Source organism: Astatotilapia calliptera, chromosome 16 (genome assembly GCF_964374335.1).
Source record: "Astatotilapia calliptera chromosome 16, fAstCal68.1, whole genome shotgun sequence".
In the NCBI taxonomy this organism is placed as follows: Eukaryota; Metazoa; Chordata; class Actinopteri; order Cichliformes; family Cichlidae; genus Astatotilapia; species Astatotilapia calliptera.
In genome coordinates this window covers 30668146-30684457 of record NC_137437.1, presented here as the reverse complement: position 1 = coordinate 30684457, position 16312 = coordinate 30668146, and the positions used below count along the sequence as shown (strand labels likewise).

Genomic DNA, 16312 nt, shown 5'->3' with positions numbered 1-16312 from the left:
GCTCTAATGTTCTGCACACATCTTCCAGAAACTTCCTCTGTTAGAACCTCAGATGCTTCTGACCTTGTGAACTTTGATCTTGCTTCAAGATCAACGCAATCACAATACTACAATCTAGTTAAAGAGAATTTGATTTTGAGTTGAACTCCAAAGAGCGTAATATTGCACAAAAATGACCAGTGTCCAGTCTAATCAGATTAGGAAGTGACTGGAGGGATCTCGTTTGCTTACTTATCTCTTATTACGTGTCTGGACAGCCTATTAGCAAGAGAGCCAGGCACCGTCATAATCCCATTCATCAACCGAGTTACACAATCAGCCTACATGCCAGCACCGGTCCCCTTTGACTCACCGAGCGCACCTTCTTAATTGGAGGGGTTTTTGGGCGCCTGGTGAGGGCAGCCCTCAGCCCCCCTCTGGTAAGCCGCCGCCCGGCCGTCCTGCTGCCCTCAGGAAACCAGGAAAGGTCGCATCCCTCAGCGGTCAACAGGTAACACCATGACCAGTCATGAAGGCAGGCTGATGGTATGACAGAACGCTGAGATTTGAGCTCAGAGCACTCGGAGCAACCAAGGTTTGAATTTCCCCTCGCGTTTAATGCTGCAAAGCTTCTGCTAATAATCCACTCCTAATTTCTGTCTTCAGCGTATGAGGAAACATCCATAAATCCAGAAGGTGGCCGAGAGCACAGCAACCCATCGCTGGCGTCCACGATACGGCAACAACAACAATAACAACAACGACTGCTCCACTGCAGGCTGGACCACAGAGCACAACCTGCTAAGCTACTTTAGAACTCGGCTAAAAGGTTTAAAGGACACACAAACACACACACTCAGCTTGCCAGTGACCACTAATCTGGCATATGTGACCGATGTGTGTGTGTGTGTGCGTACATGCAGAAGATTATTGTTCAGGCTTGACACCTGTGTTTTGATTGGTGAAATAACAATAAATTAATATTATAATTACTAATAATCTTAAAAATATCTTTTAAAAATAGGCATTCCATATTGACGAGCCATAAAAGGTTCAGCTTGATGTAAAATACTAATTTCTGTGAATAACATACATCGGACTGTCTCAGTATAATGCAGTGACCTGGTATTAATATGGATGCTGTCCCACCTAACCATTACTGAGGCCACCAGTCTGTGCCATTGAGTGTCTCCTACAGTGTAATAACACCCTCAGCCACACTGAAAACACAGCCCAGGAATGGTTCCGTGACCAAAAAGCCCACGGTGCTGATCGGTATCCAAGTGTCTGTGACATGGATGAAACTGAAGGATCTGCTGCTAACATTGTGGTTATGAGGTTCTGTGTTTATACCCTGAGGGGTCAAAGGTGTTTGGGTTGCACAAGGGGGGGCTTCACAGTAACCCAGGCCATAAGGCATGTATGGGTGCCCGCGCAACCAGTGAGCTAAACTGGCACTCATTTTGCTCTGTGTCTGTTTGCCTAAAAGGTTTATGGAATTTTTCTTTTAATGTGGTGGTTGCTGAAGCTGCGAAAGCACATGCATGTTGTCTACTAAAATCACAGTGAACTCTGGTCACACAAAGTTTAATGTTGACAGTCACTTGAAATTATGAAGGCACTTATTGTTTCGGAGCAAACACAGCACTCAGTGACTGCAGGAGTTGATGGCAGCAGCCTCCATCTGCAGTACGATGCACCCACAAAAACTGCTCGAGGGATGTAGCAAAGTAGCTAAGAAGCTTTCAACCTCCCCACATCTCAATCTGATGCAGCATCTGTGGCTCCAGCCTGAAACCCACAGAATCCAAAGGGGTGTCTGCTAACGTCACAGTGCGAGAAAGCCAGAACACCCCCAGAGATTCCATGTCCGTGTGCGCAAGCAGCACAGGAAATAAAGTTTATCGACTGAATTTCCAGAAATATGCTTCAACAGTACAGAAACTGTGACTGACGTCTGCCACAGCAGACAATTATTTCACTGTCATTTATTCTTCTGCTTTTTTAAAACAAACAAATAAAAAAAATCCCTTCACACAGAAACTGAGCAACTTTTGAGTTGAGTTTCCACAGGTGCTAGGCAGTCTGTAGTCTGTTTATGTGTTCAGGATTACTACTGACTAATAATAGTGAGCTCGGAAAAGCGAGACTCCCCGTGGTTCAGATCAGAGGTGCTCAACCAAAGAAAGAAAAACTCATGTAACAGCACTGAGCTCACATCCAAACACCTTTCAGCGCTGCACCTGATTCAACACAACTCAGAACACAGCACGGACGCCAGCACCGACACTGGAGCTGCCGAGGGTCCAGTACAGAGATTTATGGGGTTCTTTGCTCTTTTTGCGAGACATGTACAAGTTTTCCACAACACATTGGTAAAAATGGACATGTTAAATAAAAAAACAAAGATTTAATTCACTGCTTACTTCCCAGGAAGGTAGTGCATCACATTACGGGGCTACTAATATCTGGAATAAGTTATGTCAGTGTTACACTATGTACTGTATTTAGCTAACCAAAGAGACAAAGCCACAAAAATAGAAATGCAATAACAACCAACTCTGCAGGTTAGACTTTCTGACCTTTCAAAGGTGTACAGTTTATAACAGATAATGCAAATTACTGTTGTGATTGTTTTGGAAGAAGCCCTTTACATGTGACGGTTAATTAACAGGAAATGTGCTCCGTGGTGTCTGAAGAAAAAGCTCTAATTTTATGTTACTCAAAAACTTTCCATGTGTCAATATCTGTATCAGCGTGGGATGAGATTAACTTTAAAAGGTTTTGTTGAAAGAGTAATTAGTGAGAACTTTGGAGGACTTCCTCGTTTGCTATGGTTATTTAACCTCAGTATCAGCTGTTGGATATTTAGCCAACCTAGAAACCTTGTAACTAAGGAATTAGTTTGTTACGAGATGTTTGTGTATAGGTGGGGGCACTGTTTTAGTACATAAATAATAGATGTAATTTCCCTTTCCGAAAGCCTTAAAGCTGGATTCTTTAACATGTCCAGCAGGGGTTGACTCCTTAGAGCCCACCCTTATCTGGTTTCAAAAGGCCAAGATTGCTAACATGCTCAGCTAGAGGCTACAGAATGGGAGCCCAAAGATTAATGAGTGACTTCCTGCTTGTTACGTCCATCTTAATTATATGGTTCTATGGTTCGAATCAACTCATAAATTCAGTGTGTTGAACAACATCATCTATAGATGTTGGAGGTTTTTTTAATGAAGGAATTTTAAAAAAGTCAATCAAAAGTCAGTGTCTAAACTACATTTTTACATCAATCCAAATCAAATCCACAGGAATGTTCTTTCTATGAACGGCAAGGATTGCTTGGATCTCGACAGCAGTGCTCCTAAGTGCTGCAGTCACAGTTCCTCTGACCTTTGACCCACAGGATCAAAGAGTCAGCTTAAGAGCAGAAAGCAGAGCTGACCGGAAATGCTTTCGGTCCAAACAAAACCAAGTGTCTAGTAACAACAAGTCTGCTTAAATCCTTTTGTTTTTCAGAACAGTGTTAGCCATTTGGCAGACAGCAGAAATACTTGTTTAACTCCATCAGTGCTCCGCTGTTTAGATTCAGCATGAAATATTAAACTCTTACAGATGTAAAATCTTGCATATCTGTCCTAACATGAAGTTTTGTATTATGCCATATCGTGTGTCACATGTCATGGGGTATTTTGACTTGTATACCTCTTTCTGTTGTCGCTCCAGCTCCTTCATGCGGATCTCTCTGGCCTCTGCCCTGGCTGCCCTCTTTGCTGCCAGCCTGGCCTCGGCCTTGGGATGGAAAGGGGGGGGGGGGGGGGGGGGGAATAAAAACACAGAGAGAGAAAATTAAAAAAGGAGAAGTTAGATAGCAGCAGACTTAGTCCAACTCACACACATCTATACATCTATAAATTGTCAACACAAATGTGAACAGAGCTCCAGTTCCTTGACAGAGTTAGTTTGGGAACTTTGTGACACATTGTTGGGAAACAGAAATAAAAACAGTCACACAGTTGAAGATTAATATCACAGGGGGACACTACCAGCCCCTAAAAACCAGTCAATAAAGCAGTGAACAAACACAGGACATCAAGAATCATTTAAACTCTGAACAGATCTCATGGACTTTATTTAGAAGCAGACAATCTAGTGAGACTCCTAGGCCCCCGTACATTTGAAAGACTTGCCTCTGCTCCACTCAGCACTCAGGCGAGAGCAGGGTCTTTCCCTTAAAAGGATCTCTCTCTCAGAGTGTGTGCTGCAAGTGTGTGTGTGTTACAGTGTGCGTGTGTGTAAGCATTTCCTTCCTCTAACTTGTGGTAGACACTACACGGCTGCAGCCTCTAGGCGGGGTAACTGTAACAGCTCATACCGCTGCACTAATGCATTTCCCCAATGTCAGTCACCATGACTGAGTAACAGGAAAACACTAAATACAGAGTTGGTTTCAGAAGAAAGCACGATCACACACATGCACGCTATCAACAAAGTTCAGCTCAGGACTCACATACACGTGTCTGCATTCATTAAAAAGCTTCACCAGGGGATACAAACAAGCTTGGCCAAATCTGTGTTGTCATCAACAACACTGACGTTCTGCACCGCAGATAACAGAAGCACATTCATCTCAGTCTTAAAATGGGAGCAAACTGTCAAGCTAGATTCCTGCGCTACCGTTAGCAAACTTCAGCCTCTGTATGAGATGAAATGAGGATCTTATCAAAGGCACAGATCATTGTTTTGGCCCCCAGCATCCTTTACATGTTGTTCTCCAGATGCTTCCATCAGGGCAAAGGTTTGAGCTCCCTGAAGGCACTAATAATAGACACAGAGTAATTTCTTCCATATGCTGCTTCTTTAAACCAATCGTGGCCCTTTCCCTCTGACAGCAGGAGCTTGTACTGTATTTCTGTAATCTGTTGGACTAGAGTATATAAAGCAAACGGCCCCTCAGGGATATTAAAGCTTTACGCAACATCTCTGCAGGTCTCTACTCATGTTCACGCTCAAACTGCATCACTTAGTCCATTGTTTTCACTTTTTAGTTTTAACAATTTCCTCTCCTTTGCACAAAGAAGAGAAGATGCTCTCTGAATATGTACATTAAAAGAAAGAACAGCATTTGGTCTGTATGTCAGCATGTTCGCTGCGTATCAGCAGTGCTTGCTGAGCAAACTTTATTCAGTCACTTTTATTCAGCTTGTGTTCATGCCGTCAGCAACACTTGCACGCTCGCTTTGTTACTATCCTGCTTTATTATCCAGGTTTTTATATTCCTGTATCATTCTGAAATTGTCCAGGTTAAAGTTCATGTGTCTTTGATGCCTTGCCATGACACAGAGTCTCATTTGGGAAGTGATGAGTGGGCAAAACTTCCACTTATGTCACTTGACTATTTTATGATTCAGCGTTTAATTCTGTTTGTTGCATTATTTAAACAACTTTAAAGTGCACATTTGAGGGGGAAAAGAAAAATTCAGTGTGAGTGCTTTCTGCAGGAAACCTTGTACAACATTTAGACATTTATTAATCTCAAAACTAATAAAACACTAAACTGACTGCAGCATTTGCAAGGTGTGGTGATGTGGTGAAGCTCACCAAAAACAGACACACAGCAGTTCCTCCCAGGCTTCCTCCACAGTAAAGCTGTAGTTATATTACAGAAACTGAAACTGGCTTCTGTTTGTTATACATGCTGGGTCATGGATGCCGCTGGTTCACCAATAAGCCGTTTTTGACAGCTGTCATTATACGAGCAAACATCTGGATTTAAAGCTGACTTGCTCAGCAAAGCTGCAGGTGAAAATATGAACTACAACTAACTGAAGTGCTGTGAGCATTCATGACTTACTTAAAGCCTGCTTTTTTAGCGTGTAGATCCCCGTGATGCTATGGCCGCTTGATAGAAGTTATGAGCTAGGAAGTGTACAGAATGACTCACACAGCAACCATCTGCTTGAATCTGCTCTTAAGATGTCTTGGAGGTATGGAACCGGGCAACAGAGGATTGAAATATCTGAACAGCAGGCTGGTCGCTGCCTCAGTAGAGATGCGTTTTGCCCTGCAGTGAACTGTGTCTATTTGCCGAGCACCTCCTGCACATGAATGCGAGCCATGTCACCATAATGCATTCCAGGAACTTCCAACTCAAAAGAATTGTCCCGAGTAGGTCTTGCCAAATAACTAAACATTGTTAAATAATGATAAAAAAGCCCAAAACAAAACGCCTTAATTATAAAGAATTTTTTGAAAGGCTCCTAAAAATGATGATGCAGGAGTCTATATTGACTCTGTGCTGCACTCACTGCCTGCATAAGTGCCATTTCCTCCAAGTCAATGCTCACTGTCCTTGGGACTCTTTGCATTTCTACCAAAAGCTTTAAGACACAAATCCATCTACACTATGTATGCACACATAAACTCCCTCTTAGACATTTTCTCTTCCATGAAATTAGAGGTGGCAGAAGAGTAACATGGCATTAGTCTGTCTGACCTCGAGCAGCATAAATACAGCACTTAAAAACTTCCATTATCATTGGTACACAGTTGCTCCATCAAACAGCAGGCTCTGGGGTGAAGTGCTTTTTATCCACTCTGTCAGTGAGGTTGTTCAATAGTTCAACCACCAACTTAATTCAGATCAAAGACAAGAGCAAAACAGACCTGCAACAGGCAGATTAGGGAGCATGAATCGCTGGAAATATTTTTATGGGTGGGCACATAGTGCTGTACACAATGCAACACAATTCAGTTCAATAAGTGTCAGAAAAATGTGAACAATTGCATACTGCATTAGACTTTCCCGTCAAGTCACAAAGGTTGCCTTGCAGTCAGCATCTATTGTGTAGACCAATTTGTTTTACTGGTGCCTTTAATTACAGGCCAGCTGGGAAAACTACATATAACAGGTCACATGTTTGTTTGCTGTATCACACTCATATTTGCACTGGCTAAATATTAAAAGATGGTGTGATGAAGGGATGAAATCAGTATCGGCACTGGTTGAAGTGTCTCTTTCATTTAATTTCAGTCTGCAAATTTCGTTTTTCTGACTCTACTCAAGTAGTTTTGCATGATTCACAGTTCTATTTGAAATGAGTCATTTTAGCTCCTCCCTCACGTTAAATACATTTTCTTCTGATTGGTTACATATCTTAAAATGTTGCACAGCAGGTGGGTGGGGCTTCTGTGCTCACAGTCAGACCTTTGTGCTCATATTTAGGGGTATCCCCTCCATGACATCATACAGAGACAAGAGAAGGAAAAATTGTTTAAAACTGAGTCTGAGGGCTAAGCTTTAGGCTCATGGTCATTACTGGCATTCATCTTCATTACTGGAAACTCTGGTCATGCTTAATATGAACATCCACTATCCACTTTCATTCAATTCCAACTTGTAGTCTATTTCTTTGATTAATTTATATTAAAGGTTATCAATCCTATGTCTAAAACGGTTTATACTCCCGGGATTTGTGATATGTTTTAGGACAAATGAGTGTATTATGCTTGAGGTGTTCGCCTAGCTTGGGAAGCTCGGGAATTATTAATTTCATATGGAAAAACAAAAAATTCACTCATTTCAGGATGAGGTAAGAGACCTTCTTTCATCTTCTTGTTCAGTTTTAAAACTTTGAAAGTCAAATTTCAGACACAAACTGCTTAAAGGAACCCGCCTTTCAAACACCCGCCCTTCACAACACTAAGAGGTGTGAATTATTTCATCATGACCACATTACTGCCTTCCTTTTACTGTATGGCCATAGAGTGCAGTACTTAAGCACACAACAGCTTAACTCAAGACACACAAAAAAAGCAAAAGCTGAAGTTAAAATAAACAGTTAAACGGGGTACCAGCTTTCAGTTAAAGTAATCCAACATGATGCGAGCAGCTGTAACAGACTGGGTCATCTTTCCATGCGAGTGTATGCTGCATCAGCCTCCAGTCAAAAAGATGCACATAACTAGGCCAAAAGACACACTCATACCTCCTTTCTCTTTCCTCCTCTAAGGCTATTTATACCGACCTACATGGACTCTGGTTCTATCAAACTGTTCTAATTCAGCATGATGTCAATGGGCTGTCTGCCCTCCTGAGAGACAGTGAGCTAGTTCAGTGCAAAACTGGGATGCTCTATAGTGATTTGGAGATGCGACAGAAGAAAAAAAATACACAAGTTTAAGTGGGAATACTTCACAGTGGAAAAATCATAAATTACTATTTTGGTCAATTATGGCAATCTCAGATATTTAATGTAGCTATTCATCACCTTAACAAGCATTATGGATTTAACTTTGTTTTGTTTGTTTTGTTATAAACCCTCAAACTTTAAATACATTTCAAATGGAAAATAAATAGAATAATTTGGGTTGAAAAAGAGATGACAGTTCACACACAGTATTTTCATCATCTTTCCTTAATTGATGAGCGCAATTTATTGTGTAAGACCAAATGAGAGATTTGGAGAGAAAATTAATGCAAAATAATAATAATTTTATTCCCATAATCATAGTTTCACAATCATTAGAAGCCACAATCGTAGCTGCAAAAACCCCCAAACCAAAACAATGATTCACCCCCTAGTTTAATGAAGGTTCATTATATAGCCTCCTTCTAGCTCTAAGTTGCAGAGTTTGTTTTTTTTATTCCATTTTAATCATAATAATATGTTACTTAAGTACCTAGAGAGGTCAAATTTATAGTTCTGGCTTCTGTCAACTTGATCCCTTGAGTCTCCTGACAGCCTCTCGGGGCACCAAGTCCTCAAGAGCCGAATGCCAACCTAGTCTGATTGTCTCCAGCAAGCTGGATTCCCACGCCCTGCATGCCCGTCTTCAGCAGCCAAAGTTGGGTGGTTATTCTAATGACCACGAGTGCTGACAGGCTCCACAAAGAGAGCACAGAAATAACTCTGATTTCTGTTTGACTGTGTTTAAAATGAGAAGGGATCATTAGGTGGATTCACACACAGTTCGCTCATTGTACGGTGAGGGTGATGACTAAGTGTACCAAAAAAAGTTTATTTCCTCTTTGCAGAACCTTATAAGCCTCAGATGTTGCCTAAAAGGGAGTGGCTGGAAGAAAGTTCAGCTTACTATGAAGCCATAGACATGAGTCAACTCAACGGACGTCACAAATGGACAAATCGAGCCGTTGTTTCCAAACCTGATGAGCTCAGCAGACGATTCCACATGTGCTCACAGAGGAAAAGTACAGACCATGAAGAACTACAGCACCAAAACAAAAAATACTTAACTTGCCATCAAGTTTTAATTCTTTCTAATGGTCAGAAAGGGATGACTGCTATTAAAACTCCTTATAGAAGTCTGTGGGAAAATGGGCCTATAGCATCAGTAAACAACGTCTTGATCTTGATGATTCTGCTTATATATTGTATCATGTTCTCTATTAGGTACAGAATAGAGGTTAACAGAAGGTTTACTTTACAGTGGGCTGGCCTTATGAGAAAGAAGTAACTACCTTATAGGTGTGTAGTGACCATGTGTAGAGTTCATTGGTTTGTCACTCAGTTTCACCCCTTATTTATGATATCTGGTTTCAAAAAGCTAAGATGGCCAATCAACACGAGTCAACAAACCAATGGGACATTGCTATTTTTAAATATACATCCAATGACAGAAAAAGATGAATGTAGAGCTTTAAGCAAAAATTCCTTCACATGACCCGTAGACAGCGACTGATTTAAGAAACAACAACAAAAACAAATCAGACTGCAGAAAATGTCTATGTTGCTCATTAACTCATTCACTGCCATTGACGTCTATAGCCGTCAATTGCAGTGTATGAGTCAATGGGTTTAACTCATTCACTGCCAATGGCTGGCAGTGAATGAGTTAATGTTGGTACTTAAATAACATTAAATAACATTTATTATTTAATGCAACTCAATTATAGTTTTGTGAATTTGGTCCCATTTACTGTAAAAAATACAACAACAAAAAATCGTGTACTCTTTCAGGTAGGCCTAACCTGTAATTGACAGGTCACTACCATATGAGCCCACCGGGTTCATATTTCTAAGTCAGATCCACACACTCCCACTGGCCCCATTGGATTTTAAAAAAAAACAAACAAACCTACATGTCAAAGGCTAAAGGTTACATCCATCCTCTACATACAGTCTGTATTCAAGACTGTGTTGAAAGCTCTTAGTTTGTCATATAATTTGCCTTTTAAGGTCATTATGAAATGACAACAGTCTGACCAATAAATGACAAACCCAAACAACTGAGGTCATAATAACTGGTTCCACTTGATTAAATTATATTATCAAACAAACCACATAAATGTAAATTTGAAAGGAAAATGCCGAGTGTCCAACCATCGCACTTCTTGATTAAAACTCACTCCACCCATACATGTTAACCCTCTCAGGCCCAAATTAAGTTTTGTGTTGCTAATGCACAACCAAGTCCTGCAATGGTACTTCTGAGTAAAAAAAAACTCATAAAACATGTATGTGGGGTAATCAGGTTGTTAGGTCTTAACTGTTGCAAATCTGCAACATCTGCCTGGAGAGGGTTAATGAACTGTGGTTAAGTACAGAACATCCAGGGGAAAAAGGAAAACTCCTGCCTGCTTCTGCTCACACAGCCTTGCAACTAAACCCCAGGCTGCACCACAAACATATGGAGCAGCTGTACAGCTCTCAGCATTGCAAACAAAGTGGTCAGCCACTGGGCAAGCTACTTCAGGCCAGGAATAAAAATAAATAGTATATGCTTCAGACATGTCTAAAAATAAAACGAGGGAGGCAGCTGGGTCTGAACACCGAGGACATGAGATAAAACCGGCAGAGCTACATTTCAGCACTTTGTGCATACTTTAAATGATATACAAACACTCTGTTTGCAAACTAGTCACTGACATATTGTAAATGATGCCTGTTTAAGTTATTTTAATACGTTTCCAACTGGGTATAATCTATCTTCTTGTTTTTTTTTTCTCTGTGGGAGTATCAGGACACTTCTTACTGCCTGACCACGGCGCTTCAGGCAGCAACAGTTTATGTTGAAACTCCCAGTGCCACTAAAGCATGATGGGAAAACAACACCTCACAGGAAGTTGCAAAATGTAGCTCTGTGAGTGAATAACAGGAGACTTGTTGCAGAGAGTAATTTCTGTGACATGTTTATTTACAAATGCTGATATACTTCTTAATTAAATCACACTTTCAAACAAAGCTGTTTACTGCTTGCCTGTGGGCAGTGAAACCAACAAACGGAGGATGATCGGGTTTGCTTAAGAGACCACAAAAACAGTTGTTGCATCAGGGAGCTCAACACCAACAGGGCACATAAAGTTTATTTTCCGATACTTGCTCCTGTTCCCTATTCATCACACTGCAAACCAGTCAAAACAAACAACCACATGTTCCTCTGTCACTCAAAGGAACATGTGGTTGATCATCTCAGTTTAGGATTCTTTTCCATTCATGTGATTTAATGAACTCAGGACAACAGAGTCACTACTGCCCATCATCAAAAGCTGTTACAAGTGATGCTTTGGACAAATTAAAAAAGACACAGTGACACAGTGTACTATAATTTAACCAAATATGGTACTGTAGAGGCGTGGTGGCTACATGCATGCAGTTATTGACAAATATGAATCTGATGTAACTGCGATGCTGAAAGGTCAGCAGGCTAAAGGGCCAAGAGAAGTGAAAAAAAATGTTACTGGTCATCAACAGATTTCAAGCACTCAGCCACAACAGTAAAACCACCCGTGTAATACTGCAATTCAGCTCTGACACCTCAGAGTACTGACATATGACCACTGGGGCTATCCTGAAGTGTTTGGCACTAGTATGTTGGAAGTGGATCCTTTGGGTCCTGTGGCAGCTAAAACATGACCTGCTGGGTTTTTCATAGATCTGTAGAAATCTGCATTGTCTTACCACACACCTCAGGCAGGCAATACCTTTACAGGAAACACAGCTTTGATCTAATGCTGAGTTTAAAGGAAGGAATAAATGTAATGAAGGAAGTGTGGGTTGTTTTTCTTAAGAGGCTAAGAGTGTTTTTGTTGTGGGTATTTGTGTATCATAAAATATGAGCTGCATTTTACATGATGTTTGTTGCATGTCTGTTACCATACAGACATTTTGATCTCAAAGGGACTTCTCGGAAAAAATACAAGGTAACAAATAAAAAACAAAAAAATAATTCCAATGCAAAAGTGCCAAAAGCTGTAGTTTCTCTAATGGTCACTTGTGGTTCTGACCTCTGTGAATAGTTTCCTTATTTATAACAACTCCACCAGAGGTGGAAGCTGAGCAGGTTCGATATTATTAAAACTGTAAATTTGGCGACATGGATGCTTTGATTAGCAGGTGTGTCATCAGGTGGCTGTAGCTGCTAGGCCTCATCTCTGCTAATTTGAAAGATTGAATATATTTCTCAGCCATGTTTTTGGTGTTTAACAAAACAACCTGACCAAAAATGTGGCACTCATACAGTTTATGGATACAGCTTGTTAGCCAAGCATGCTAGCATTAGCAGTTAACTTAGATCTCCAAACTCAGGTCCAAATGTGGTCTTAATACATCTGGCTCCCATAAATCCACATGGTGGTGGCAAAAACACTAAAGTTGAGGTTTAAATTTCCCTACGTCCATCTTTTATATACAATATCTGGATGGAGCCTATGTGGTTTATGCACTTCCATTCACATTACCACATCTTGATCACATGCTTGACTGGATTAGGACTCGGAAGGTTGAAAACCAGCTGAACACCTTGGGTGCTTTATCATGTTTCTCCAGCGACAGTTAGCTCGCTGATAATGGTGATGTCCGTCTGAGTCATTAGCAAATAATCAGTAACTTAATGCTGCTGCATTATGCTGGCATAGCTGTACTGAGGGTTTTGGTCACAGAGCTGCTTTTCAGGATCTTCAGGAATTTGCAGATGTATCTTGCAGCGTTTTACATTGGGCCTACTCTTTTGGTCTAAGTGCAATCCCCCATCCCCCACCCACCCAAAAATCTACCTGATCTAATAACTTGCTATATCTGCACTCAATTACCCCACCCAAACCTCTCTCCAATTCCCACCTCGCTCCCTGAACTTCGGAGGAAACTCAGCCTTGTGGAATAAACAGGAAGGAGTTTGTGATAACAATCTACATTGGGCCGTGCACATGGTGATGTCATCAAGAGGAAACTAATACACACAGGCAAGCCACTTCCTTTTATGGAGACATGAGTCAGGCAGGGCAAACTGAACTGAAGCCAGCACTTTGTATATTCACATATCAGGAACTCCATCCACGTAATTGTTTATAGAAAAAAAATGTTTGAGTACTTCATGGTATAATGGGTGTTCACTGCTGGAAACACCTTAACTGAAGGGGTTTTAAAAGTGAAAAAACCTCAAGCGCCCAACTGAAATTGGGTGTTTATTCTGAACAGAGGCAGAATTACAAAACCGCACTATTTATTCAGCGTGCCTTTTGACTGGTGGCCTTCACTGTATGAATGTGTGCCCCCAGCATTAAAGATTAACTCGGCTGTTTCTGCCTGAGGGACTGTGTGGCTTTCTGGCCTGGTCCCTAGATGACTGTGTGGTGGGCTTCATCTTCTTCATCATCATCAGGGCTCAGACTAATCCACTCTAAATACTCAATTCCTTAAACGCTTCACTGAGCTTCTGAGATCCACGCAGGGCCAACCTGGCAAGTTAATCCCCAGTTTAGATTGTCTCTTTAAACTCCTGCAGACAAGAGTCTCAACATAAAGCCGGACAAGCTGCTGTGGAGTAAGTGATGCAGAATCATGGATCTGGTACTGGTAACTGAGGTTAAACATCAGAGATATTCAGGGTTTTTGGTTTTTTTTTAGATTATTGGAGCCATTCTTCATAGTTTATACCAAATCATCAACCATTATGGCACAAAAACAGTTTTTCTTGGTATGCAAAGAATGTCACCTTTCTGCTTTTATCAACATTGAACAAGTTGTGCCATATCGGTTAAAGGCCAGGCTGGCTGATATTATCACCATTCCATAACACATTCTGGCGCATACATCATCTAGCACTCCTATTAAAAAGAAAACATTTGAAAATATCTTTCATGTCAATTCCCTTTAAGTACAAACCTGACTTATGATACAAAATGCAGGACGCCCACCCCTGATTTGTTGGTCTTTAAATTTTTGGTCCATCTCTTTCCAAACAGCGCAAGTGGACTCCTGAGATTTGAGCTTAATTCACAACAGGATATCATGAACATGTTCCAAGCGAGTACGCAATCATGGTCCTTTCAGACTTGGCTGGGACGGTTTCACATGCTTGTTCTCTGAAGTGATTTACAGTAACTTTGTCAGCTTTTCACAGAGGCAGGACTGTTCTCTAATTTAACCCTGAGAGATTCTAAGATAATACAGTGATAATCAATTACGCCATCACCTGGTATTCCTGCAGTGGTTTTACATATTGTCTACTGTTTAGCCTAATACGAGGCTCGAACCGCACAATATTTTTGTCAGTTACTCAGTACAGTGTGGCTAAGAGAAAAGACTACAATCAGTTATGCTTATAATGTTTCATGAGGTATCTGATGACATCGAGAAGGAGGCTTTAGCAAGAAATTTCTAGGAAAATAATCTAAATAGACATCTAATCTAATAGTATGATACTTCAAATCACAGTACCACCTTCTGTACCAGTAACATCTTTCCACTTTTACTCTCTTTTTTCCCGCTGTACCCAGACACAGCCTCAGGAAACTTGTATACATAAGGGCATGATGCACACCTCCTTAAAGTAGTCTACTTCTATATTGGGAGGACTGCTGCTCCAGACCAGCAGCATTCCAACGCAGTCAACTTAAAGGAAACAGTGATCTAACCACAAAGTTCCCAAGTCAGTAACAACGTACTCCTGTTTCCGTACACACACACACACACACACACACACACACACACACACACACACACACACACACACACACACACACACACACACACACACACACACACACACACACACACACACACACACACACACACACACACACACACACACCTTTTTTCCTTGTGTCTGTGAGAAGCAGAGAGAAACAGATCTGAAGAAGCAACATGTCAAAGCAGTTTTTGTCCTGGAAGCTTAAACAATATTAGATGTGATGTAATTAACATCATCATGTAGAACAAACTGCAGTGACATAATATCTTGGACATCCTGAGTAAGAAATAAATTTCATGGTAATAAATCCAACAGATGTTAGTTTGGTGTGGACTAAAGTGCTAAACTGACCAACACACAGAGTAATGACTGGAAAAACTACAAATCAACCAGCAACTCTGCACTAGTTTTTATAGCTGTACTTACTACAGGCGACAAGTTTTCACTTGCACTCAAAGCAATGACAATTCAGTTTGCTCCTTCAGCTTTTCTTCTACCGCCAAGCTAAAACATTTTTAGCCGCATTAATGGAAACAATCCAAGAACAGCAAGATCATTTCTGTGCTTATGGGCGTGTGTGTGTTCCCTACCAACAGGGACCATTATATCCTTTATTTAGTCTCTATGAGAACAAAAATCTCCTTTTCAATTTAATTCAATTCTACCTAAATAAACACAAATCCATCTGCTGTACAAAAACAAGTCAATGTTTTAATGGGAGGGCCATCTGATTATATTGACAAAATATTCTTAAATGTATTCAGATTTTTTTTCCATCTGTTCAACACACCAATGTGATTTACTATCAGACAGTCTCCTCGCTCTTATTTTGAAATTATCAATCATTGCAAAACAGCTATCTTTATCCTTTTCTGTCTCCTGTTTCTTTAGGAGATGGCTGCTCAGGTAATTGTAACGGTAGTCCTCAATGTCATTCAAGATGCTTCAGACAAACTCCAATTCGAATGCCTTGGTCTAAAGGTTAGTGAAGTTTCCCCTTCTTCTGCTCTGGAGTGACTCTCTGAACTGGATGGTTGCTTTAACCAGAATCTGAAGCAGGTGGAGAGCTGGCACCGCTTCACTGAGCTCATCAAGGCTGCAGAGCAGAAGTTGGACTACCAGAGTCATCCACAGAGTGAGGAACTTAATTACATTATATATAGTCAACAAGTGACATTATGTATTAACTACTTCAACAAAACAAGGCAGTTGCTGCAAAACAGCTTTCAACAACTTTTAGTACAAAGTCCAAAGCAATCACAAGGATCAAAAGTAGCATTTCTCAATTTTTAAACTCAGTTGCACCAACTGTAACGACCTCTTATGGTTTCAGGTCCTTCTGTAGATTATTCTTCGAAATGGGACCAGCGTATAGCAGCTGGCATTAAATTAAGAGTTGGAAGGTTAG

At 40.8% G+C, this 16312-nt stretch overlaps 1 protein-coding gene across 23 annotated transcripts in view; it reads right to left on the bottom strand.

The window, feature by feature from the left end:
* lrrfip1a (leucine rich repeat (in FLII) interacting protein 1a) overlaps positions 1–16312 on the bottom strand; it is a 50370-nt gene that overhangs the window by 26762 nt on the left and 7296 nt on the right. For 21 of the 23 annotated variants that reach the window (XM_026145465.2, XM_080290480.1, XM_026145466.2 and 18 more), the window contains one exon: positions 3679–3765. In XM_026145465.2, coding sequence (XP_026001250.2) covers positions 3679–3765 — 87 coding nt within the window. Of the gene's footprint in view, positions 1–352; positions 733–3678; positions 3766–16312 lie in introns of those variants that run through there. The other 2 variants (XM_026145462.2, XM_080290475.1) reach the window with 1 other exon arrangement.